Source organism: Eutrema salsugineum, unplaced genomic scaffold (genome assembly GCF_000478725.1).
Source record: "Eutrema salsugineum unplaced genomic scaffold, Eutsalg1_0 scaffold_7, whole genome shotgun sequence".
NCBI classification, from domain to species: domain Eukaryota; kingdom Viridiplantae; phylum Streptophyta; class Magnoliopsida; order Brassicales; family Brassicaceae; genus Eutrema; species Eutrema salsugineum.
Genome location: NW_006256486.1, coordinates 3065496 through 3090234, shown reverse-complemented (window position 1 = coordinate 3090234; position 24739 = coordinate 3065496). Strand labels below are relative to the sequence as shown.

The 24739-nt window shown below is 37.6% G+C and overlaps 2 protein-coding genes and 1 long non-coding RNA gene across 5 annotated transcripts; 2 read left to right on the top strand and 1 right to left on the bottom strand.

Moving 5' to 3' along the window:
- Window positions 1–663: 663 nt before the first annotated feature.
- Window positions 664–2511, top strand: LOC18011276 (sirohydrochlorin ferrochelatase, chloroplastic). Of its 3 annotated transcripts, none has more exons than XM_006393114.2 (7): window positions 664–796; window positions 954–1038; window positions 1135–1379; window positions 1465–1526; window positions 1872–1982; window positions 2071–2163; window positions 2290–2511. In XM_006393114.2, the coding sequence occupies exons 2-7, from the start codon at window positions 980–982 to the stop codon at window positions 2398–2400; spliced, it is 681 nt and encodes a 226-aa protein (XP_006393176.1). In that variant the 5' UTR covers window positions 664–796; window positions 954–979; the 3' UTR covers window positions 2401–2511. The 3 variants fall into 3 exon arrangements, with proteins under 3 accessions (XP_006393176.1, XP_024006217.1, XP_024006216.1); XM_024150449.1 differs by having other exon boundaries at window positions 672–796; window positions 1144–1379; XM_024150448.1 differs by lacking the exon at window positions 664–796 and having other exon boundaries at window positions 877–1038; window positions 1144–1379.
- A 3317-nt stretch (window positions 2512–5828) lies between these two features.
- Window positions 5829–6719, bottom strand: LOC112082915. The gene has a single exon (XM_024150629.1). The coding sequence runs from the start codon at window positions 6717–6719 to the stop codon at window positions 5829–5831; it is 891 nt and encodes a 296-aa protein (XP_024006397.1).
- A 5889-nt stretch (window positions 6720–12608) lies between these two features.
- Window positions 12609–13049, top strand: LOC112082854. Its single transcript, XR_002897381.1, has 2 exons — window positions 12609–12729; window positions 12826–13049. It is a non-coding gene; the product is annotated as an uncharacterized LOC112082854 (long non-coding RNA).
- Window positions 13050–24739: the final 11690 nt, after the last annotated feature.

The window sequence follows — 24739 nt, the reverse complement described above, 5'->3', positions numbered from 1 at the left end:
GTACACTAGTTTCTAATAGTACGAATATTTCACCTTACAAAAAGTTAAACGCTTCTAATTTGCAAAAGTTTCTAAATAAACCATATAAATTGCGTTGAAACAATATTTAGAATTACAGAATTAATAACAAAAATCAACTAAAAAATATCTACTTCCTAAAACTTAAAAATAATAAAAAGTTTCCTTCAAAAATAACTAATTGCATAAATTGACAACCAATAGTTAAAAAGATAAAAATGAGTACAATCTACTTAATAAAAGTAAAATAAATGAACATAATTTTAAAAGTTAGAAAAAAACATTAAAAACAATACATAAAAACCAAATAATTGCATAAATTAACAACTAAATGAAGGGAAAAACAAGAAAAAAATTACAATGGTGAAACAAAATGCTAACAATTGGGAACAACATACATTTTATCAGAGGTGGGAAGAAATTGTCTGAAAATGAAATTTTAGAGGCGGATGAAAAGGTTCTTATCTCGTTGACCATGTACCGCTCTGTCCATTCCAACCTATCTTGAATTTTATGGGTTGGTTTAACAGGCCGCTCTCGCAAAGTTCTTTAAAAAGATGCGTGGACATATGAAGCGTCGTCAACGACAAAAGGCTCCTGAATATATAAGATGAATCATCACCAACACAATCCATTTACAATGGAAATTTTCCAAAATTCTAGAATTTTGCACTCTAGCAAATTCAAGAGATGATATTAAATTACATGTAGTAGTAGTTGTGGCATCCTTTGGTGATATCCAGCCAGTGCCAGTCTCCGAAGAGGCTATAGATTAGTGGTAACATTCTCAACCGATATTTTTTCTACTATCTTCTTCTAATAACACTCCTAACAAATTTTCATTTGCCTCTTAACTGATATTTTGAGTCATTGACCTAATTTACTCTACAAATTATTTTCTTGAGAATTGATGCAAACAATCTCATCACTCTCAGTATAATAATAGCTGAAAAGCCGAGCAATGGCGGCGAGTCAGTGTCAGTTGTTGATGAACTTCTCTCACGCCCTCTCCTCCCAACGGTTCTTTATCCTTTTGCCTCTTATATATTGTTTTTTATTTCTCTTGTTTTGCTTTCTTCTGAAAAAATCCTATTCTCGATTTTCTTTTCTTTCTAGCAATCTCAGAGCGGAGACTCGTATTTCAACTTCTTCCTGTGAAATTACGGGAACGAATCGGTCATGGGCTTTGCCAATTTCGTTAAAAGTTGAGAAATTTCGACCCCAACGAGCAAGTAGAAGAGGATCGCCATGTTTGGGGAGCTTCGAGAACGAAGGGTTGCTCAGTAATGGAATCGGTGGTGCTGATGGGATTATAATCGTCGATCACGGTTCTCGCCGCCGGGAATCCAATCTTATGCTTGGTAAGATTTCTCTTCTGCTCCTTCTCCTTATTAGATTGTCTATACTCTCACTTCAGTATGATATGAGGCTGGTTCTGAGTTTCAGAGGAGTTTGTGAAAATGTTCAAAGACAAAACTGGATACCCAATTGTGGAGCCTGCTCATATGGTAATTCTTCCTAATGCTCTCTCTCACCCTTCTGCATACTTCTCAACAAAACCCAATTATAGGTAAAAAAGATGTGGATAGCTGAAGAGGATTAGCTTTGGTTTTGTAATTAGACACCAGTTTGGAACGCAAGTTAATTCCTTCGTTTCTGATAGTTCACCTGATCGAATTCACTTGTGTGAACCACTAGAGTTGCATACTTATGAGTTTGATACAGTCTCATTCTCTTCGTCTTTCCTTTAGTTTCTTGTTATCCTTTTAGATTTAGCTTAACACGCTTGAATCGAGAACTTGGACATTCTTCTTGGTTCTGCTTTCTATTTACTGATGTTCACTTTATGCTAGGAATTGGCTGAGCCATCTATTAAAAGTGCATTCAGTTTGTGTGTACAACAAGGGGCAAAACGTGTAGTTGTTAGCCCATTTTTTCTGTTTCCTGGAAGACATTGGCATCAGGTATGGCCTTCTTGCATTTAATTTACTGGGATTTTTGGAGGATTTTACACCAATGACCTTGTGGGATTATGCCTCTTATCTGATTAAGGACATCCCTTCGTTGACGGCTGATGCTGCAAAGGAGTTCTCTGGCATCTCATATCTCATAACTGCACCTCTCGGCCTCCATAATCTCCTCATCGTAAGAAATAAAACATGTTTTCCTCCTTTTCTTGATACTTAAAGTGAGAGCTTACAATCCTGAGGGATGTGAGCACCTTCATGCATCAGTGAACTTTCAGCAATCTGCTAAAATTTCTTTGTGCAGGACGTTGTGAACGACAGAATCCAACGTTGCCTGAGCCATGTTGAAGGTGATGCAGACGAATGTCCGGTTTGTGCTGGAACAAACAAGTGCAAGCTCTACAATAGTTCTTAGGTTGTTTAAATGTAACAACGTTTTTGTATATCTGCTGGTTTTCTCTATCCTTTCGGATGAGTAAAACAAAGATAAAGAGGCATATATACATTGTTCATAGTCATCAGTTAGCACACTTTCTTGTTACACACCAACTTGAAAAAGACTACGATAAGATAATAAGAGTTATCTGTTAAGTGTTGTCTTTCTCACTCCTTGAGATTTGGTGTGTTGCATATCATATTTATAAATAAAATAAGATTCTCTGTATCCATTCTCTGGCCTCCTTTTTTTCTACAATTGGTTTTCGTGCGTTGCACTTGTTTTATTCAATCACGAGGCAGAGAAGTCCAGTTTTTCTACAGTAGCATCTGTAGTGATAGAGAAATGAAACTTGTGGTTGTAGAGTGATGGATGAATATGTGAATCTGGTGCTTCATGGGCCAACACAAAAGAACATTCTAAGAAGTGGTTTGTTCAGCTGTATAAGAGAATTATGTTCACATGATGCTAAGAGTTGAAAATCAGAAGAGGACAAAGATTGTTATGATTAAATTGACCTGGAATCTTGTGCCATGATAGTTCATAGTTGACTCTTATAGTGTAGGAGGTAGCGATTAGGAGGATCACAGTTGTGAATCAAGAACAGTAAAATGGCAGAGGCTATTGTTTCTGTTACAGTGCAGAAGCTAGGGGAGTTGCTCCTGGAAGAACCGTTGTTCCTCTTTGGTATAGGTGACCAGGTGAAGCGTTTGAGGTGCTTCTTGAAAGACGCAGATGAGAAGCAGCATAAAAGCAAGAAAGTGCGTAACTGGGTAGTAGACATTAGAGAAGCTGATTATGATGCAGAAGATATCCTCGAAGCTTTTTTCCTCAAGGCAGAATCAGAGAAAGGAAAAAAAAAAAAAAGGGTTCAAAGGGGGTGTTTAGAAGGCTTCCTTGCATCTTGAGTGAGGCGGTTTCACTTCATAATGTTGGCTCAGAGATTAGAGATAACACCTCCAGGCTTTCTAAGATAGCAGCAAGCATGCGAGACTACGGTATAAAAGAAGCTATGGAAGGAGAAGGTTTGAGCTTGTCTAATGGTCAAAGAGAACAGAGGCAGTCGTTTCCATATGCTGTTGAGCATAGTCTTGTCGGGTTTAGTCTTACAAAGTTGGAATGATTTAGTTTCCGGTGGTGAGAAACTAAGTTTTGGGGAAACAGAATTTCCATCATGGTAAAGTGAGGCGTCATTTCAATACAGATGGAGAGAAGTTCGGCAAGAGATTTTCTGAATATCAGCTTTCAAGATGAGAATCACAGAATACTAAACTTGAGATATGATCAGCTTGGAGTTGCACTGCACCGGTTCATAAAAAGGAATAAATGCTTTATCTCGCTTGATAATTGTCTGATACACGTCTTTCCACATGAAACAGGTAAATTACTAAACAGCTCGATGTTCCAAAATCCGCCTCATTTTACAGGATAAGTGATGATAGAGTAGAACTCATCTTCACAATATTCTAAGAAGCAAGATAATACTCACCACGCAGATTTGAATCAAACATGAAAAAGTCATTTAAAAACAAATTACATCTCGTGTGGGAAGATTTCTCCAAGGTTCAACATGTGTCTCGTGTGTTTTTGATTACTCTGACCTTTAAAGAGTTGGGAGTTTTGATCAAATTAAGTTTGATATTTCATGACTCCGTTATTTATTTTTTCATATCAGATTTAGGCTCATGTCATCTCAAAACTTCACATCTCGAATGAACAGCATAGTGGCATCCTTTGTTGCATGAGAACTGGCCGTAATTGACGTCAACGGGTTTGCGACTATTGGGCTTTTCTAAACCCATGTCCAACTCCTCTAATTAGTATGATATTGTCCGCTTTGGGCCTAACAAGCAAAGCCCGCACGGATTTGGTTTTGGACTCCTTCCCAAAAGGCCTCATACTAATTAGAGTTGTACATTACTTATATACTAGACCATATTGGTCTAAACTTCCGATGTGGGACTTTGGATTGATTCCCAACAATCTCCCCCTCAAGCCAAAGACCATATAACTCTTGATCTTCAACCTACAGCGATACTTAGTACCATCTTGTACTTCTTAATCGCAAGGTCACTTTTGAAGGTTTCTCTCCCACACCGAACATTCAGTCCAATCCAACTTCTTCAGGTCCATTTTTCCTTGACCATTCCTTGCTTAAAATCAAGCACTCTTGATCTATTATCCAACTTCTTTAGGTGTGGTGCCTCTGTTTTAGCATAAGCAATGCATCCAAATACTCTTAGATGTCCCACATTTGGTTTTCTTTCTTTGAAGACTTTGTAAGGTGTTTGAGAAACCAAGGTTCTTGTAGCGACTCGGTTAATGAGGTAAGTAGCGTGACGAACTGCTTCTCCCCACAAATAATTTGGTATATTCATGTGCTTCATGATGGTTCTAGTCATCTCAAGCAGAGTTCTGTTACGTCTCTCTACCACACCGTTTTGTTGAGGAGAATATGGAGCCGTTAAATGCCTTCTGATGCCAGATGAATCGCAAAACTCTTGAAATTCCTGAGACATGAACTCGCCACCCCTATCTGTTCTCAGAGTTTTAATTGTTGTTCCTGTTTCTTGCTCAACTAACGCCTTGAATCTTTTGAACTTGCTAAAGGCGTCACTTTTTTCTCTTAAGAGTAAAGACCACATGTAACGGGAACAGTCGTCGATTAACACAAAGATGTATCTGTTCTTTGCAGCTGTAGATGGTGTAATTGGTCCACACAATTCTCTGTGTATAAGCTCAAGTATGTGTGTGGCGCGATACTGTGTTGCTTGAGGAAAAGGCCTTCTCGTCTGTTTCCCAAGTAAACACGAGCCGCATGTCTCATGTTCAATCGCCATGCTTGGCATGCCTGTGACTATCTTCTTCTGCATCATTGTCTTCATGGTGTCTAAGTTGATGTGGCCCAACCTCGCGTGCCATCTAGCTGATTCACTTAATGCCATTACTTGTAGACATCGAGTGTTCTCTACTTCCATCTGAACCTTGTATAATCGATTCTTTGATCTGTTTGCTTTGACTAGCAGTTTTCCATCTCTATCAAATAGGGTCAGATAGTTGTCCTTCATCCTGATATCACACCCTGACTCTGTAGCTTGCCCTAGACTGATGATGTTACTCTTCAAGTCTGGTATGAAGTAGACATCTGCCAATATTCTTCGTTCGCCATCTTTCATCACAAACAAAATTGAGCCTTTCCCTTTTATGTCAATGCGAGAATCATCTCCAAATCTCACCTTCCCTATGACAGTTTCATCTATTTTCGAGAAATACCTGCGATTTCCTGACATATGGTTGCTGGCACCATTATCTAAATACCAGATATTATCCTCATCAGAAGCCGTCTCAAACTCAGTTAGCTTCACCTTGTTCTCATTGAGATACACCACCTCGTGCATCATTAACTGTTAAGCCTCATGTGTGTCATCGCTCTCTTCCTCATGAGTTTCTTGTAACTTCAGTAATCTATCAGGACAAACAGATGCATAGTGACCAGTCTTGTCACATCTATAGCATACGACTTTGGATATGTCCCTCTGTTGGTTGTTGTAGTTCCCGTTTCGGCCACGGCCTCTTCCGCGTCCGTAAGAGCGTCCACCTTGACCTCTTCCTCTACCGTATCCTTGATTTCCTTGAGAACTTTGTGTATCTGTATTGGCATACATGAGCTTCCCCTGCTCGGTCTGCTCTTCCTCACCACAAATTCTCTCTTCATATGCTTTCAAGCGCCCTACTATATCTTCAAAGGTTGTAGTCTTGAGATCTAGAACTTGTTCTAGTGCTGCGATGATATGAATGTATCTACTTCTTGGTAAACTTGACAGGAACTTCTTGACCAGTTTAGGCTCGTCTATATTCTCTCCTAGAGCAGCTGATTTTTTTGAAAGTTCTGATAACTTTCCAACAAGATCATCGATAGTATCTGTCTCTTTCATCTTAATCCTGTCAAATTCTGCCTTTAAGGTCTGTAACCTTGCCTCTTTCACTCGCTCAGCTCCTAGATGTCTAGTTTTTATAGCGTCCCATACTTCTTTTGCGGTTTCAAGATGTCCTATTTGCAGGGTTAGTGCATCGGGAATAGACTGGAACAACAAAGCTTTTGCTAAGTCGTCTTTGTCTCCATCCTTCGTTCCTGGTTCGATAACCTCCCATGCTTTATGCACTCTGAGTGCGACTCTCATTCGCATCGACCAGACTGTATAATTCGTGGCATTAAGCATGGGACAGGTCACGGTAGAAGGTACACTTTCTTTTGTTTTGCTTGTCGTTGCTGCAGGAATTATCGCATCGTCTCCCATCTTTGTGTTTGTTCGAAGAGTACTCTGTTTTTGACGGAGAAACCCTAGATGTCTTTAAAGTTTGTTGGCTCTGATACCAAATATAAAGAATAATGATGTTTAGGAACTCAAATTATAAAGAATATCTCTCTTTATTAGCTTTAGAAACTTGCTCAAAACTAAAGCTCTCAAAACCCTTAAACTCTATTGATTCCCAACAATCTCCCCCTCAAGCCAAAGACCATATAACTCTTGATCTTCAACCTACAGCGATACTTAGTACCATCTTGTAATTCTTAATCGCAAGGTCACTTTTGAAGGTTTCTCTCCCACACCGAACATTCAGTCCAATCCAACTTCTTCAGGTCCATTTTTCCTTAACCTGGCTCTGATACCATTTATTGGGCTTTTCTAAGCCCATGTCCAACTCCCCTAATTAGTATGATATTGTCCGCTTTGGGCCCAACAGGCAAAGCCCGCACGGATTTGGTTTTGGACTCCTTCCCAAAAGGCCTCATACTAATTAGAGTTGTACATTACTTATATACTAGACCATATTGGTCTAAACTTCCGATGTGGGACTTTGGATTGATTCCCAACAGCGACAAACTCCACAAGAGAATAACTCACCGGAGAAGGAAGGAACAAGGGAAGAAGAGTGAGAGAGACGATGTGGATGACGAGTGATATTAATTACACGAGGTAGGTAGATACATCTTATATGAACCATGTAGTTACAAACAGACAAGAGTAATTTTGATCAAAGATAGAATCAAGAGAGAAGCCACAACCATCGCATGGCAGAGGGACTCGTCTAGGAAAGAGGATAAGAGTATGGTCATGGCTTTTTAGGTTTTCAATAGTGAGAGGTGGTGGATTTGTTATGCAACTCGTGTGTAGGCTGAAATTGTAGATGGAACAATGATAGTATGGGTCTTTGTCATGAAAATTTTTCCGACAATATTTGCACTTTTGATGATTTTCATTTGAATCACAGTCAGATGTGTTGAAGATCTAGCTCAATTTAGCTCGCAAATTGCTCTCGTAATTGATCCACTCTCACTCTCAGCTCTCTGTTTGTGTTCGCGACGCACAAGAAAAGATTATTGAAGAGAAGAAGAAGATTGACACACGAGACTTATAGAGTTCCCCAGAAACCTTGGGTACATCTCTCTTCAGGAACGGAATCCCGGAAATTCACTATATGAGCACCAATTACAGACCTTCTCCGAAGAGATTACAATCAGAGTTCAGAGAAAGAAGAAGATGATCGTTGAAGTTTGTTACAGATCTTTTTCTCGTCTCTCTTATCCCTTTATACCTCCAGTTTAATGAGCCAGTCCGCTCCAAGGCCCAGAACCATTCAATAGCCTGGGCTTTCACTAAACGGCCCAAGATGCTTTTCCCCTTTGTTGAAGTAGATCGAACCACTCTTCACAAAACTCCACCTTGGTTCGTGTCTCTTCAACTCTCAGTGCCACCGACTGGGCACCACCAGTGAATATCCTTCGATCCTGGCCCGACTCAACATCGTGAATCTGCTTCAGCTTTGTCTTATGGACCAGACTCAGCTCCTTGTGCTTCCTTTTGACCCTGGAAGCACCCGTCGTCTCTGGTCAGAGACGACTCTCATCGCCTCCTCAGGCGACGAAAACCTTCAAAGTCTTCAAGCACCCTTCAAACTTATCTCCGGGCAAGACTTTAGTCAACATATCAGCAGGATTAACCGATGTATGAATCTTAATTACCTTCACCTCACCTTCTGCAATTATGTCGCGGATGAAGTTGAACTTTACCGCCACATGTTTCGTTCTTTCGTGAAACATGTAGTTCTTTGCTAGATATATCGCACTTTGAGAGTCACAGTATATCTCCACTGCCTCCTGCTTGAATCCCATTTCTTCACAGATTCCCCTTAACCAGATTGCTTCTCTTACTGACTCCGATAATGCCATATATTCTGCCTCTGTTGTAGATAAAGCCACCACCTTCTGAAGTGTGGATTTCCAGCTGACCGTATTTCCACCAACAGTGAAGACATAACCCGTTATAGACCTTCTTCGATCCAAGTCAGTGGCAAAGTCAGAATCGCAGTAACCCTTAATCCTGAAGTCAGCTTCTCTTGTAAAAGTTAAGTTTACACCTGCAGCCCCTTTAATGTATCTCATGATCCATTGCACAGCTAACCAGTGTTGTTTTCCAGGTTTACCCATGAACCGACACACTAAACCAACAGCATATGCGAGATCTGGTCTTGACCCAACCATGGCGTACATCAAGCTGCCTACTGCACTGGCATAAGGTACGTTCTCCATTAACTCTGCTTGTCGTAACTCTTGTTCTTGATTAAGACTCTGTAGCTTAAACTGCGGTCCCAGTGGAGTCCGAACTGATTTACAATCCCACATGTTAAAAGACTTTAGGACTTTAGTCAAATAACCTTCCTGAGATAACGTCAAGAGACCTTTTTCCCTGTCACTTGCAGAGTTCCAAAAAACTCTTTCCCTGCTCTCTTGAGCTTCTGAATAAGATTTTGGTTCTTCAAAGTCAATAACCTCTGAACTAGCGAGAGCATAGGCCACAAAATCAGCATCCTCAAACTTTGATGGAGGTATAATCTCCCTTCTAACCCTATCCCTTGCCAACAGATAGCCGCTCAGATCTTCTGTTCCCATGTCTGTACCAGTACCCCATTTCAACTTCTGAATCAGAACCTTCCTCTGATTCAACATCCGTAGTAGTACCTGTAGTGCCTGACCCTTCCGAAAACTCTGAGACTTCGTCGTCTGAAGTTGCTCCACCTTGAACTGACGTCTGACTCTGTTCCGTATGTTCTCTAGAACGTCCTCCATGTTTGTCCTGAAGGTAACCCATTTAGTTTTGTTACCCTTAGCCTGAGCTTTTCTTTCTTCTTCGTTGCCTAAGTCTTTGAACAGACTTTCTTCCTGAAAGATCACATCCCGGCTGATGACCACCTTCTGATCTTCCAGGAGCCACACTCTATATTCCTTCGTTCCTTGTCCATATCCGAGAAATATCCCTTTAGTTGCTCTGGGGCTTATTTTATCTCTGATGGTGTGAACATATGATATGCACCCGAAACTTCTGAGATGACCATAGTCTAGATCACCATTGATCCAGATCGCTTCAGGTATCTCAAAGTTCAATGACAATGAGGGAGTCCTATTTATTATGTATACAGCTGTTGAAGCTGCCTCAGCCCAGAACTCACCATTTAGCCCTTTCTCGGATAACATACTCCTCACTTTATCCATTATCGTCCGATTCATTCTCTCAGAAACCCCATTCTGTTGCGGGGTATAAGGACAAGTTCTGTGTCTCTTCATCCCTGATTCTCTACACACTTCATCGAACTTGTTATTGCAGAATTCCAAACCATTGTCTGTCCTTAAGCACTTAAGCTTTTTCCCGGTTTGATTCTCCACCAGCAATTTCCAATCCACAAATTTCTGAAATGCTTCACTCTTTGTTCTGAGAAAATAGATCCACGTTTTCCTAGAAAAGTCATCGATGAATGTGATGAAGTATTGTGCTTCTGATAAACTTGGTGTTACACTTGGAGAACCCCACAAATCAGAGTGAACGTACTCAAGTATTTCTTTTGTTGTGTGTTTGGCTTTGGGAAAACTTTGTTTATGAGATTTCCCCATCGCGCAAGCTTCACAAAATCCAAGGTCTCCAACCTCCGCTTTACTTAAGTAGCCCTTCCTGGCTAATGATTCCATAGACTTCTGACTCATGTGAGCAAGTCTCTTATGCCACCTTCTCGTCATGTCTACCGATCCTTTCACCACATTAGCTTCAGCTTTCCTTACAGAACCCTCGAGGTAATACAGACCTTGATTGTATCTCCCTGAAAGAACCCTTTTATCCCCTTTGTAGAACTGAACAACGTAGTCTCCTCCACTGTATTTGCACCCAGATTGCTCAAGCTGTCCGTATGAAATCAAGTTCCTTCCCATGTCTGGGATATATCTGACATTACTTAGCGTTACCACTGAGCCATCGGGATTATCTATTGTGATCTGACCGGTCCCTTTAACTGTGCATTCTGTGTTGTTTCCCATCAAGACTCTGTTGCCTTCAAATTCCACTAGGTTTGACAACAGTTCCTTCCTCGGCGTGATATGAAAAGTGCAGCCTGAGTCCATTACCCAGTCATCAGTCGTTGCAACAAGGCTGGCGGTTAGAGCCGTAGTTTCTGGTAGGTTTGTAGCCATATTGGCTGAGTTTCCTGATTTCCCTTGTTGACTTTTCTTCTTCCTTTCTGGGCAGTCTCTTTTCCAGTGCCCCTCACTACCACAGACCCAACAGGCTTTCGTCTTTGGGTCCCTAGACTTGGACCTGGCCTTCTTGTTACCTTTTCCTTTGCTGTTCTTTCCTTGATCGTTCCTACTTTCTGACCTTCCCCTTGTCTCAACATATAGACCCTCACCTCCTGATTTACCCTTGCTTAGAAGTCCTTTCTGCTTCAGCTCCACCTCCTTTGCATAAGCGGAAGCTATTACATCTCTCAAGGATAGAGAATCCTTTCCCATACCGTATTTTAGCGTGTGAACCAGAGGTTCATATAGAGGCGGTAGGCCAGATAGGACTTGTATAGCCTGGTCTTCGTCGGGTATCGTTATGTCAAGACTTGCAAGATCAGCCACCAGTTTGAGGAACATATCAAGACTTTTCTTCAATGGATTTATTTTCCTCCATCTTGTAACTGGCAAACATCTGCTTCAGGTAAATTCTATTTGGGAGAGATTTTGTTTGATAGTCTCTCTCAAGAGCATTCCACATTCCCTTTGCAGTCTTTTCGTTCATGATCTTCCGCAGCACTACATCACTTAGACACGTTCCTAATAGACTCCTTGCTCTGAGGTCCTTCGCTGCCCATTTTGGATCTGCTTTCACGTCCGACGTTTCCTCATCCTTACCTTTGTTCGTCGGATCCGGTTGATCCTCAATCAAGACTGAAAGTAGACCCTGTATCTCCATTTGCCCAAGCAACTTGTATTTCCACATGCCGAAGTCTCCCTTCCCATCAAACTTTTCCATCTCGAACTTCCCTGGTGTTCGTTCCATCCTTGTAGTTCTTTAACGGTTTCTTCCTTTTCACCTGCAGATTCAAGAAAGATTTGGTCAAAGTGAGCTACTCAAGGAATATGAACTGGGAATCAATAACAGGATAGTTCGATGCAGAACAGATCCGGAGATTCTTAATTATATTTGTGAAAGTAAGTCGAGAGGTTTTAGAGATACTCCCTGAGTTATCGTTTCCGACTCAGCGTGAACAAACCAACGAAGTTGTTCTTGATTCACCAGGTTCCCTGAATCAAATCAGATCTCCCCTGCTAGCTCCCAGCCTTGTAAGTCTTGTTGCTCTTCTTTCTTGAATTTCCCTTGCGAGTTTCGATCGATCCTTAAACCCTCAGCTCTGATACCAGTTGTTGAAGATCTAGCTCAATTTAGCTCGCAAATCGCTCTCGTAATTGATCCACTCTCACTCTCAGCTCTCTGTTTGTGTTCGCAACGCACAAGAAAATATTATTGAAGAGAAGAAGAAGATTGACACACGAGACTTATAGAGTTCCCCAAAAACCTTGGGTACATCTCTCTTCAGGAACGGAATCCCGGAAATTCACTGTATGAGCACCGATTACAGACCTTCTCCAAAGAGATTACAATCAGAGTTCAGAGGATGAAGAAGACGATCGTTGAAGTTTGTTACAGATCTTTTTCTCGTCTCTCTTATCCCTTTATACCTCCAGTTTAATGGGCCAGTCCGCTCCAAGGCCCAGAACCATTCAATAGCCTGGGCTTTCACTAAACGGCCCAAGATGCTTTTCCCCTTTGTTGAAGTAGATCGAACCACTCTTCACAAGATGAATCAGAGTTATAGTTTTCTAAATTAGAGGGATATGCTTCCCAAAGACCAGGGATTTCAGATATAACAAGTTCACAGTGTTTTGAGGAGGTGAGGGTGAGAGTGTGGAAAAGGTGAAAAGGGTGTCTAATTAAGGTAGGAAAAATGTGACAACCTCTATGAAATTCCACATCGCAGGCTGAACAATAGTAATAGTACCTTTTAGTCTTCAGGTGTTGTTGGATTTTGCAGGAGAAACAGATGGAGAGTGGAGGATCAGATCGCCGACAAAGTTTGTGAGGGTTTTCTGGATCCGACAGAGGACATGGGGCTTAGAACGAAGAAAAAATTTACCTCTTTCCATGGATTTTTATGTTTTTTAGAATGAATATTGATTGAATCTGAGAATCTGTTTGAGGAGTGTCTCGGGTTTCGTGTTAGAGCGATTCTGCGAGAGAATAATCGAGATTTTTCCGTCTATTCGCCGAGGGCTGGCCTCTCGCCGGTCGCCAAGAATCTTCTTCATCCCCCTTTCTTCTACCTATTTTCTTTTCTGATGGATTCTCCAGATCTTGCTCCTCCCCAGGAGTCAGATCCTCTAGATCTATCTCTCGTCTCTTCTGTTCCTTCCTCAGATCCCCAATGTTTGATTGTTCTGCTTTCTCAGTCAGATTCCGCGGTTTCTCCATTTCTGGAGTCCCCCCCCCTCTCCACCGGTTCCTCCTCAGTCATCCTCGGTTCCGCCTTCGATTCCAGCTTCCTCGGCTCTGCCGTACGCTGAGCGCTTCAAATCCTCGTTAAGAAACCTCAAGAAAATGGCCACTCCCTCTTTCAGTGTTGATGGTACACCAGTTGTTCAAGCTCCTTCCTCTGTTATTCTTCAAGCTTCGCAGATGTGGAATGGTTACATCGTGGCTCAATTTCATGGTCTTCTTCTCAAATCAGTTGTTTTCGCCGACCTAAATCCGATTTGGGGAATGCACACAACATCTCAATGCGCAAAATCTTGGACTATACCTGTCTTATTTTCATTCCTTCTCTCTCAACCAGGGAATGAGTTCCTCGTGGTCTACTTCAGGTTCTTTAAAGCTGCCAGAATTGGTCTCAGCTCCAACATGGGCGGTGTTGAAAGACGTCCCCCCATGATGTATACGCTTGACGATATTAGTTGTATCGCAAGTGCCATCGGTGACCCCCTATACACCAAAAAGTCCCGTCTCGACTTAGTGAACATCGGGGAAACCAAAGTTAAAGTTGAGATCATGTTAGATAGTTCCCCTCCTTCAACTATCATTGTTCGTGATACTGAAGGCAATTCGGCTCGGGTCTCCGTCACTTACCCTCGTCTCCCTCCAAAATGCTCGAATTGTAGCAAATTTGGTCACTTGTTAAACAGATGCCCCAAGGCTCTACAAAAAAAAAATCGCCTCCCAACACTCAATCTTCTAGCAGCACCTCTCAACCCCGTAAAGGGTCAGCTCTGGTGCCTCCCTCATCAATAGTGTGGTTCCTCCATTATAAACTGAGCCTCCCACTGATCCTCCCTCTGTCCAAGGCAAAGATCCCTTTGCCAGCAAAATCAACAAAAAAACCAAGAGCAGAGCTCGTTCTCGCTCCAGGACAAAAAGTTACCCTCTGGTAACGTCAGACATCCCTCCTCCAGAGATTTCTAACGACACTGCAGACCAAATCCTCATTGCCCGATGGAGTTGATCATCTCCCTCCTGCTATCATTGTGTCTATTGATAAGGGGAAATCTGTTGTCCCTCAGCAACGTATGATTTCAATTCCAGTCTCCACTATCCATGCCATCATGGCCGGGGGCCCTATCGCTACTAAATCTGCCAGAAAAAAGGCGATCAAACTCTTGCTGAAATCATCAAAGTTTATCCCTCTAAAGTCTTCAGTGACTGCGGCTCTCGGTTCTACACCTGTCCTTAAGTCGATCCTTGCAAGAAGCCACTCTGTGGCTCGGGATTCGACTGCTTGACCTCGTTCTCCTTCCATTTTATGTACATAATAAAGGTTTTTTGTTGGAATGTTCGCGGTTTATGTAGTGACTCAAGACAGCGTTTTGTTAGAAGCTGGGTTACGTCTAATAATCCTTTGCTCGATGGTGTTTTGGAAACGCGTGTTAAGGTTGACAGTGCGGATCAGATTTGTCTTCTACTTTCCCTGGTTGGAGATCTGCGGATAACTACCAATACTCTGTCAATGGGAGAATTTGGGTAGTTTTAGATCCCTCCATATCGGTGGTTATTTTCTCTAAGTTAGAGCAGTTTATTCTATGAGGTGTACATTTTCCGGCCTCAGGTATCTCTTTCTCGGTAGCTTTTGTCTACACTCTAAACACGGAAGGTCAGCGTCACAACCTATGGGCTGAGATTTCTCAGATAAATTTGAACTCGCCTGCTAGATTTCGCCCTTGGGCTCTTACGGGTGATTTTAACCAGATAGCAGATTCATCAGAGCACTTCTCTGTTATTCCTTCGGCTTTCTCTCTCTCTGGTATTTTTGACTTTTGGACTTGCTTTAGCTGATAACAAACTTCATGATCTCAAGAGCAGAGGGAATTTCTTCACATGAGCTAATCATAGACACGAGGATCCTATTCTTTGCAAACTCGACAGGGTCCTGGTGAATGAGAAATGGCACGACTACTTTCCAGAGTCAATGGCCATCTCTGATCCCCCAGGTGACTCTGATCACTCTCCTAGTTTGATTTATCAAGAAATGCTTCAAATACTTCTCCTTCCTTTCCTCCTACCCAGAGTTTTTAGCAAAAGTTTTAGATGCTTGGTTGTCTCCCAATGGGGTGGGGTGTGCGCTGTTTACTATCGGTCAGAAGCTGAATACCGCCAAAGGTTTTTGCAGTTCTCTTAACAGGCAAGGCTTTGCCAACATTCAGCAGAAAACCAAGAACGCTCTCTCCCGTCTTGAATCAATTCAAGGAGATCTCCTCTCTTCTCCCTCCGATTCTCTGTTCCACGACGAGGTTGCAGCTAGAGCCTCCTGGAGCTTCTTTGCTAATGCCCTTGAATCGTTTTACAAGCATAAATCTAGAATTCGCTGGCTTAAGGATGGGGATGCAAAAACCAATTTTTTCTTCAAAGCGGTGGTTGCAAATCAAGCCAGGAATGTTATTAAACACCTTAGAGATTCGCAGGATAATCAGATTGATAATGCTGACCAGATTAAGGATATGATTGTCTCGTTTTATCGTCAGTTGCTGGGTTTTGAGGCTCGCAATGTTCATCCTCCTATGGTCTCTGAGATTCAGGCACTTCATCCTTTTAGGTGTCCTCAAAGCATATCCGATCAACTAGTGCTCATTCCTACTGATGAAGAAATTGCTTCTCTCCCCTTGTTACACATTTAAGTTTCGCCGATGACTTATTGATATTCTTTGATGGTTCTGAAAACTCGCTGATTGGTACTCTGGATATTCTTGAAGATTTCAAATCTGTTACAGGTCTGGCAATTAACAGAGAGAAATCCTTCCTCTTCTTAGACGGTGGTAATCAGATAGGCAGCAGAGCTTTTTGTGAGAGGCATGGACTCTCTCTTGGATTGCTTCTGATGAGATATCTTGGTGTGCCTCTCACCTCCCAAAAAATGACCAAACATGACTATCAGCCGCTAGTGGAGAAAATTGCGAACAGATTTTCTTCTTGGACTATCTGTCAATTGTCATTTGCTGGTCAGCTGCAACTTGTTCAGTCTGTTATGTACTCGACGATAAATTTTTGGGTTTCCATATTTATCCTTTCTAACCAATGCATTGCCACATTGGAGCAAATTTGCAATGCCTTCCTCTGGAGTGGAGCTCCTAATTCAGTTCGTAGGGCTTGGATTTCTTGGGATTTCGTATGCACTCCCAAACGCAGCGGTGGTCTTGGTTTTCGGAGACTCCATGACTGGAATAAGGTTATGGGTCTGAAGCTAATCTGGTTGATTTTCACTTCTGCAGGCTCTTTATGGGTATCTTGGATCAGGCTGAATAAATTTCGATCTTCTAGCTTTTGGGATTTGTGAAATTCAACCTCTGGTAGTTGGATTTGGAAGCGTCTCTACAAACTAAGGGGGGGTTATTGGGAGTTGGATTTATGAAGATTTTAGTTGATTTTAAAAATCATGAGATTTGTCAAATTTTTAAGAATTTTGTTGGATTTGTAAAATTTAGAGAGAGTTTTATGGATTTAAACAATCTATTAAAAAATTTTTAATATGACAGATTTTGAGAATCCAAGGGATATAGATAGTATTTTGAGAATCATGATTTGTGAATTAAATTACAAAGAATCATTATGCCAATAACACTAGATTATAACAGAATCATAGAATCATTAAATAGCAGACTTTTTGAATAACAATGGATTTTGATTAGATTATAAAAATCATCATATCAATAACAAGTGATTTTTATAATCTCTAAATGAATAACAGATGAATCTATTAAAAATGTAAAAATCCACAAACCAATAACTATAGAATCTTAAACTCTAAAAATCTTTATAAATCAACTCTCCAATAACACATCCTAAGGCATTTGGCAAAACTCTTTCTCTTCTGAGAATTGGTTCGGGGATCACTGCCAAATTTTGGCATGACGATTGGACCTCTCTTGGACCACTGCTGGACTTAACTGGCGAAGCAGGAAGATGCTCTGGCCTCCCTATTGATGCTTCGGTCGCTGATGCTATATCCAATGGAGACTGGTGGATCGTTTGTTCAGGGAGTAGACACCCGATAATCTCTTTGCTTCAAAATTGCCTCCCTCCAGCTGTCCATATTATTGCATCTGAAGTAGATGATTGCTTCAAGTGGAAGATTGGCCCAACTGGTACTCCAAAAGACTTCTCATCCTCTCACACTTGTCATGCCCTTCATCCGACGGTTCATTCTGTGCCTTTGCACAAATCTGTTTGGTTTAAGGGAAGGATTCCTAAACACTCCTTTATTTGTTGGATTGCGGTTAGAAACAGACTTTTGACCCGCGATAGGCTTACTCTGACATCTGACTTCGACAAATGTCTTATTTGGTTGCTTAACCCCGGCTCTGGTTCTAATGTCTCTGTTATCATGAGACTAGCATTCCAGGTCTCCTTATACGGGATTTGGAGATAAAGAAATGCTAGGTTTCATTCGGCTGTCTCCTCCCTTGCTTCAGTGATTGTTGCTCACATCAAGAAAACGATCCTATGCAGGTTGGACCCTTTGACTCGAGCTCAGCAAATCTCTGGGAACTTTAATTCGCTTCTTTCCTCTTTCTTCAGTCTTTTTTTAAGTTAGTTAACTAACCCTTTTTTGTATGCTGATCGCCTGGTCGATCTGATGGATCTTTGCGCTATACCCTGAAGGGATATAATGTAACCGTCGTTTCTAATGAAAAAAAACAAAAAAAAAGAACATTGATTGAATCACATGCTGTACATTCTCTTTCTCTGTTTAAGTTAAACGGTTGTCTATGACTTTTCAATATTTGAGAATAGATCGAGATCAAAGCTCCCATAGGAAATTTTCAAATTAAGACAACTGGTTGGCTTTTATTATAATTAAAGACCAACAACCTTTTTTATTTTCAATTAATCAAAACCACCAATTTGTTTTATACAACATTAGATGAAAACAACACATAGCGGATATCATGTTACATGTACTCAAGATATATATATATATATAATGTATGTATGAGGCCGGATCTAGGCATAGCTATGAAATATTTATCTTAGCTTTCATTTTTAACAGATTTATATAGGATGTACTAATTTTAAAAAAAAAAATCTATAAACTATAAAAAATCATATATTGTTTTATTAGTTTTACTTATTTTTTGTTAGAAAACTTGTGTTTCATTAGAAGTTCAACACTCTTTTTTTGAAATTTTTTTATGAAATGAATTAATGACACATGTTTTCTATTTTGTTTCAAGGCCCCTATATTTTCAGATCTGGCTTTGTGTATGTATATTTATCTACTAGTATTGGATCAACGTTTACTACAATATATAACCTACAAAAAGTTTCGAGGGTTTGCTGGATCTGACAGAGGACATGGAGGCTTAGAACAAGAAAAAAATTTACCAGCTTCCGTGGACTTTTCTTTTCTTTAGAATGAACATTGAATCACATACATTCTCGAGGATAGATCGAGATTAAAGCTCCCATTGGAATTGGAAAATTAAACATTAAGAGAACAGGCTGTTATTGTAGTTAAAGACCAACAACCGTTTTTAATATTGTTCAAGTTCAAAACCAGCAATTTGTTTCAATTTCTTAGATAAAAACAACACAGCGGGTATCATGTCATGTGAAAGTATATTCCATTACTTTTGGGTCAACGTGTACTGCAAGTCTGCAAGATATAATACAAACTAAAAAGTTAAGACTAACCAATAAATGCTCACGATTCACACTTAGCCTTGGAACGGAACTGGATATTCGGACTTTTCAAGGTATTTGGATCCGCCGAACAATCAAGTTTACTATCTTGATTCGGATCCGAAAACTCCGGATATCCGGTTTAAACAGAATATTTACGGATATCTGACCGGATATCCGATTTCATTGATTTTAAAAAAAAATTATTTTAAAAAAAAATTATAATGAGAAAACATAGATATTAAAATGTATCATAGCAAAATTTACAAATAGCAAAAAATTAAAAAAACATTCAAGTAATATTTAAATAGCACAAAGTTTAAAAGTTTACATAGCAAAAAAAAAAAAAAAAATAGTAATAGAGAAGTTAATTTATCTTCATGTTCATGTGCTATCCATTCATATTCTTCTTTGACAATCTAAAATAAAAATTATCATGCAATATGAATTTCAAAAAGAAGTTAAACCAAAAAAGTTTTAAATTTAATTTTTAAAAATGAATAAATATTATTAAAAATAAATAAATATTTTAACAAAAGGATAACGGATATCTGGTTTCAAAATTTTCTATTATCCAGATCCGTATCCAAAATAATCAAATACTTAATTTCACTATTCGGATCCGGATCAAAACTACACAAATATTCAATTTTTACGGATCTGATAGGAACGGAGACTGGATACCGGATAATTTTTTCCAGGCCTATCCATATTACCTCTCACCATTTTAAAATCTAGTTTAATCTCATCCATCCATTATTAAATCTTGTTTAATCTCATCCATGTGACACTAACAACTACTTCTTCTGTTCCTCAAGAGTTTTTGTTACCTTCTTATTAGTTATTATTAAGGTTGTAGATATTTTTTGGTTTTGTATATGTAAAATAATAGGTGTCCTGCAACATATATTATACTATGATCCAAACTACAAAGCTAAGGTTCCCCACTAGAAACAATAATTAATAAATGCTCACGATACACCACAATTACCCCTAACCATTTTTATAAGTTGTTTGATTTAGTTAATCTCCTCCATGTGACAATTAGTTCCTCAAGATCTTGTTTTTCCATCTTCTCGTTATTGGGGCTGTAGAATATAATGGTTATGTATATTTTAAACTAGTAAGTGTTTTCTAAACGTTACTGACGTCTTTTGAAACAATGATCGCAATTCGCATCTAATATTTTAAAATTAATTTATAAAATCATGTGAACTTGGTAATTCATTGAGACACTTGCTTGCAAATATTATATATAGTATTACACTACAAACAACCAAATATCTCTAAAATTAAATTAGTCAATACAGTAGAAACTCTATAAATTAATACTCGATAAATTAATAAACACTATAAATTAATAATTTTTTATGGTCCCGAGTTGGGACAGTTCAAAATATAACTCGATTCGATAAGATAATAAGATAATAATTTTAGCAAAACTTCTATGTAAATATATGGTCCCATTAATATCATAAATTAATAATTACCATAAATAAATTTTGATATAAACTTATAAATAAAATAATTTATTAAAATATAAGTTTAGTGATGTTTTTATTTATTTTAACTTAAAATTTTCTTAGAAATCATCTTTAATATTAGAAATAATTATTTAAAGATTATAATTTTTTAAAAAAATCTCTTTCAAAATTGATAAAAATAGAAAATATTTCTTTCTTTGAAATCTATAAATTAATAACTCTATAAATTAATAAAATATCAAAGTCCCAACATTATTAATTTATAGAGTTTTTACTGTATATAAATACGAGAATTTTTTGGCATTTTGACGTTCTGTTTAAAAATAAATTCAAAACCTGACGTGCAATCTTTTTGAATAAAATTTATATGAATAATAATCTATATTTTATGAAAAAATAAATATCTATACATTAGATGATTTTTTAATATCGAGTTGAAGTTACATTTATGTATTTTAAGGTTAGTTGGACCAGAGAACACGGCATGGGGTTTTGAAGAAAAACATATTTTCTACAGTTTTTATGATTTTTATGTTCTCTGTTTTAGATAAATAATTATTTTTAAAAATGGTAAATCACAGAATGACATATCTCTATATTATTATTTAAGCAGTTATTTAAAAAATAACTTTTATTTTATAAATTATTATATGATATACTATTATAAATAACAAAGCATAATTAAAATAGAAAAAGACATAATTATCTTTTAAATCTATTGAAAAAAAATATGAAAAATCTTTATTTATCATTTAATAGAATATATTTACTATTTAATTTCTGAATTTAAATCTAATAATTTATTAGATTTTTTTTGTTTCAAATGATATCATATAGTATATTTAATTAAATAAAAACGTGAAAATAAAAAATTTCTCAATTAAATAATATGAAAAGTGAAGATTAAAACTTATGATGTTAAAAAACTAGTGAAATATTTTTTTACTATAATTTACTATTTTTACTTGATTATATACTAAAATATTTTTTCAGTTCTTTTTACCAAAAATTGACATAAAAAATATGAATATACCACATATTTTTCATAAAAAACACATTAATAAAAAATAAATATACAAATATGTTAACACTATTCACTTTCACAACTTTTAGTTTATAATAATTTAATTTATTGAATAAAATAATAACAATTTATTAATAATTAAATTCAAAAAAAATTATATAGTTGTCCAAATTATATTTTCATTCTACAAAAACGTAATATTGTATTCTAAAATTATGCAACATTTAATATTCTACAATTATGCAACATTTATTAAAAATTGAGAAATTTTTTTAAAAATATATTATTTAAAATAAAATAATTGTTCTGTGCTACAGTGCAAATTAATTCATAGTTTATCATAAAATATTAGACAATTTTTTAACATAAAACAAGGCATTTTAAAGAGATGTGGTTACAAGGCTAGGTAGGCGAATCATATATATCAAAATAACAGACTAAATGAAAAATTATTAGCGGAAATAATTGAACTGAAATAAAAAATTCACGGAATAATTACAAGATGTTGAAAGTTAGTTTTAGTAAAATTTTAATCATGTTTTTTTAGATAAACGTGAAAACATGAAAATTTGTAGAATAATATGAATTGTAAAAAAATAATGAAATCATGTTTTCAAAATGTAAATATTTAGAGTAAAATATAGGGAAAAAACCTTTTAAAAACCCGACGTTTATAACATTTGCTATAAAAATACCTGAACTATTTTCGTTGTCTGAAAAATACCTAACGTTATTTAGATTACCATTTTAATACCCAAACATTCAAAAATCGAAAGTTTCATCCCTCAGACTTAAACTCATTTAAATCGTTAAACAGATTTAGTCCTTAATCCCTCACGTGTTTTTTTCCATTCGAAAAGACCATTGTTGCCCTTTCTCGTAATCCAATTTCCCCCAAATTATCGAAGAATCCTAAATCATTTTCCCCAAATTAAACTCCAATCGATTTTCCCCAAATCTAAACCCTAATCCGTAAACGTCGTCTCTCCCAAAATTGATCTTTTGTATCGACTCTCCTATCGACATTTATTCACCCAATTGTTCTCATTCTTCACCTCACTGTAGAAGACTCGAGACTCGAAGGAAAGATGAAGTATGTGTTTCAAATTTTGATGTCGGGATGTTTAGAGTTGTAAATTGTGTCGATTAGGTTCGATTTAGTCTGTTGTATGTCCCGATTAGCTTGTTTAGAGATGTGGGGTTTACAATTTAGGGTTCTTTGTCAGCCCAGATGAAGAAACCATGTGTATTACATTTGAAAAATCTTCTACCAGGATTATCATCTGTCCATGATTTCACCATGACCGTCGGTTGTTTGCAGTGACAAAGGGGACCTTCCATCTGGGCGTAGAGCTTGCAGACGAGATTGAGTTTTCCATTCTGGTGTGAAGTAATCAAAAGAAGCGATAGATGTTAGAAGAGAATTAGGGTTCTTCAAATTGGGGAAGAACTTAAAAAGGAAAAAATCGATTTTAAGGGCAACAATGGTCTTTTCGAATGGAAAAAAAACACGTAGGAGATTAAGGATTAAACAGTGCTTAACAGATTCCGTTTAAAGATTTAAATGAGTTTAAGTCGAGGGATGAAACTTTTGATTTTTGAATGTTTGGGTATTAAAATGGTAGTCAAAATAACGTTAGGTATTTTTCAAGCAACGAAAATAGTTCAGGTATTTTTATAGCAAATGTTATAAACGTCGGGTTTTTAAAAGGTTTTTTCCCTAAAATATATAAGTAAACCCTATCTCAATTTTAAAAGAACTCGATATTTAGAGTGAAATATAACATAACCATTATAGATGGTCTTAGCTGGCTGGACTACTTGCACTTTTGGAGGATTGTACACAATTGGTCTGGTTGGGGCTTCTATTTGACTAAGTTCTCTGACATCTCATATCTCATAACTGTCGGCCTCCATAATCTCCTCATCGTAAGAATTATAACTATGTTTTGTCTCAATCTTGATATTTAAAACGAGTGAGCACTTCGAGAAAAAATGATAAACCAAATTCTGAGCGGAAACCATAACAAACCAAGAAAAATAATTTAGCACAGTAATAAACCATTTGAACCAAACCGAAAATTTGATTGCCATCTCAAGGGATTATAACATCTCAATCACTAACTTTGACTGAAGAGTAATACTACAAATTCCATCACAATGAATCACATTTTAAACTGTAGTTGTATACAGTGATAAATAAATAAGTATACATTATTATTCTGCCCTTACAGATAATGTATTCTTCCAATAAATAAATATCAGAATTTCAATTCCACGCTCGGAAAAAGGGCCAATTCCTACCTTAACTGTTCTAAATGGTGCGGATTCATACCTGAAAATTTTACTTGCCTGAATTCATACCCAAACTCCTAAAAATCAGATAATTCATATCTGTACTAATAATATTTTGGTGAATAAAGACATTTACATGTTTCCCGTTAGTCAACGATCTCATTTTGTTAACGGACCGTAGTACTGTGCCACGTAGACTGCATTGTTGACACTAGAGGTTAAACGATATCGTTTTAACATTTACTAACAAAAAAAATAAACGAAACGATGTTGTTTTGTTTTAAAAAAAAAACATAAAGAACTAAATCTGCTTCTTCCCCGAACTCTATCTCAAAATTAGAAAAGAACAGCCACTTAGGTAATGGAGAATGCCGGTTGAAAATTTCTCAAACTTTCCCCATGGTTTATGAGAAATATGCAATCCGTTATATCACTGCAACCATTAAACAATTCATTTAGAATTAAACTATTACTGAAAAACGATTAAACAATTCAAAATCTATAAAAAATTGGAAAATTTTCCCCACAATTAAAAGCCATAAATGTCAAATTATCTCATTTTTCTCAGACCCATAAGATTTCTTGTATCTCCAGAGTTGAAATCGTCTTATCTTCTATTTCCGTCGATTTCAAGAATCTATACTCTGATTTTCTATGAATCCCAAACCCTAGTTTGGGCTCTCTTTTCTCAAATCGACGAAAGAATCCTTGTTATTTTTTTGGTTATCATTAATTAAAACGACGTTGTATTGTTATTTTTTTTGGTCTTATTAATTTAAACGACGTGGATTTGATAAAAACAAAATTTTGTTCTTGAATGTTAAAACGACGTTGTTTTGTTCAATTTTTTTTTTCAAATATTTAAAATGACGTCGTTTTAACCTCCAATGCCAGCAATGCAGTCTACGTGGCACGAGATTATGGTCCGTTAACAAAATGAAATCGTTGACTAACGGGACACATGTCAATGTCTTTATTTGCCA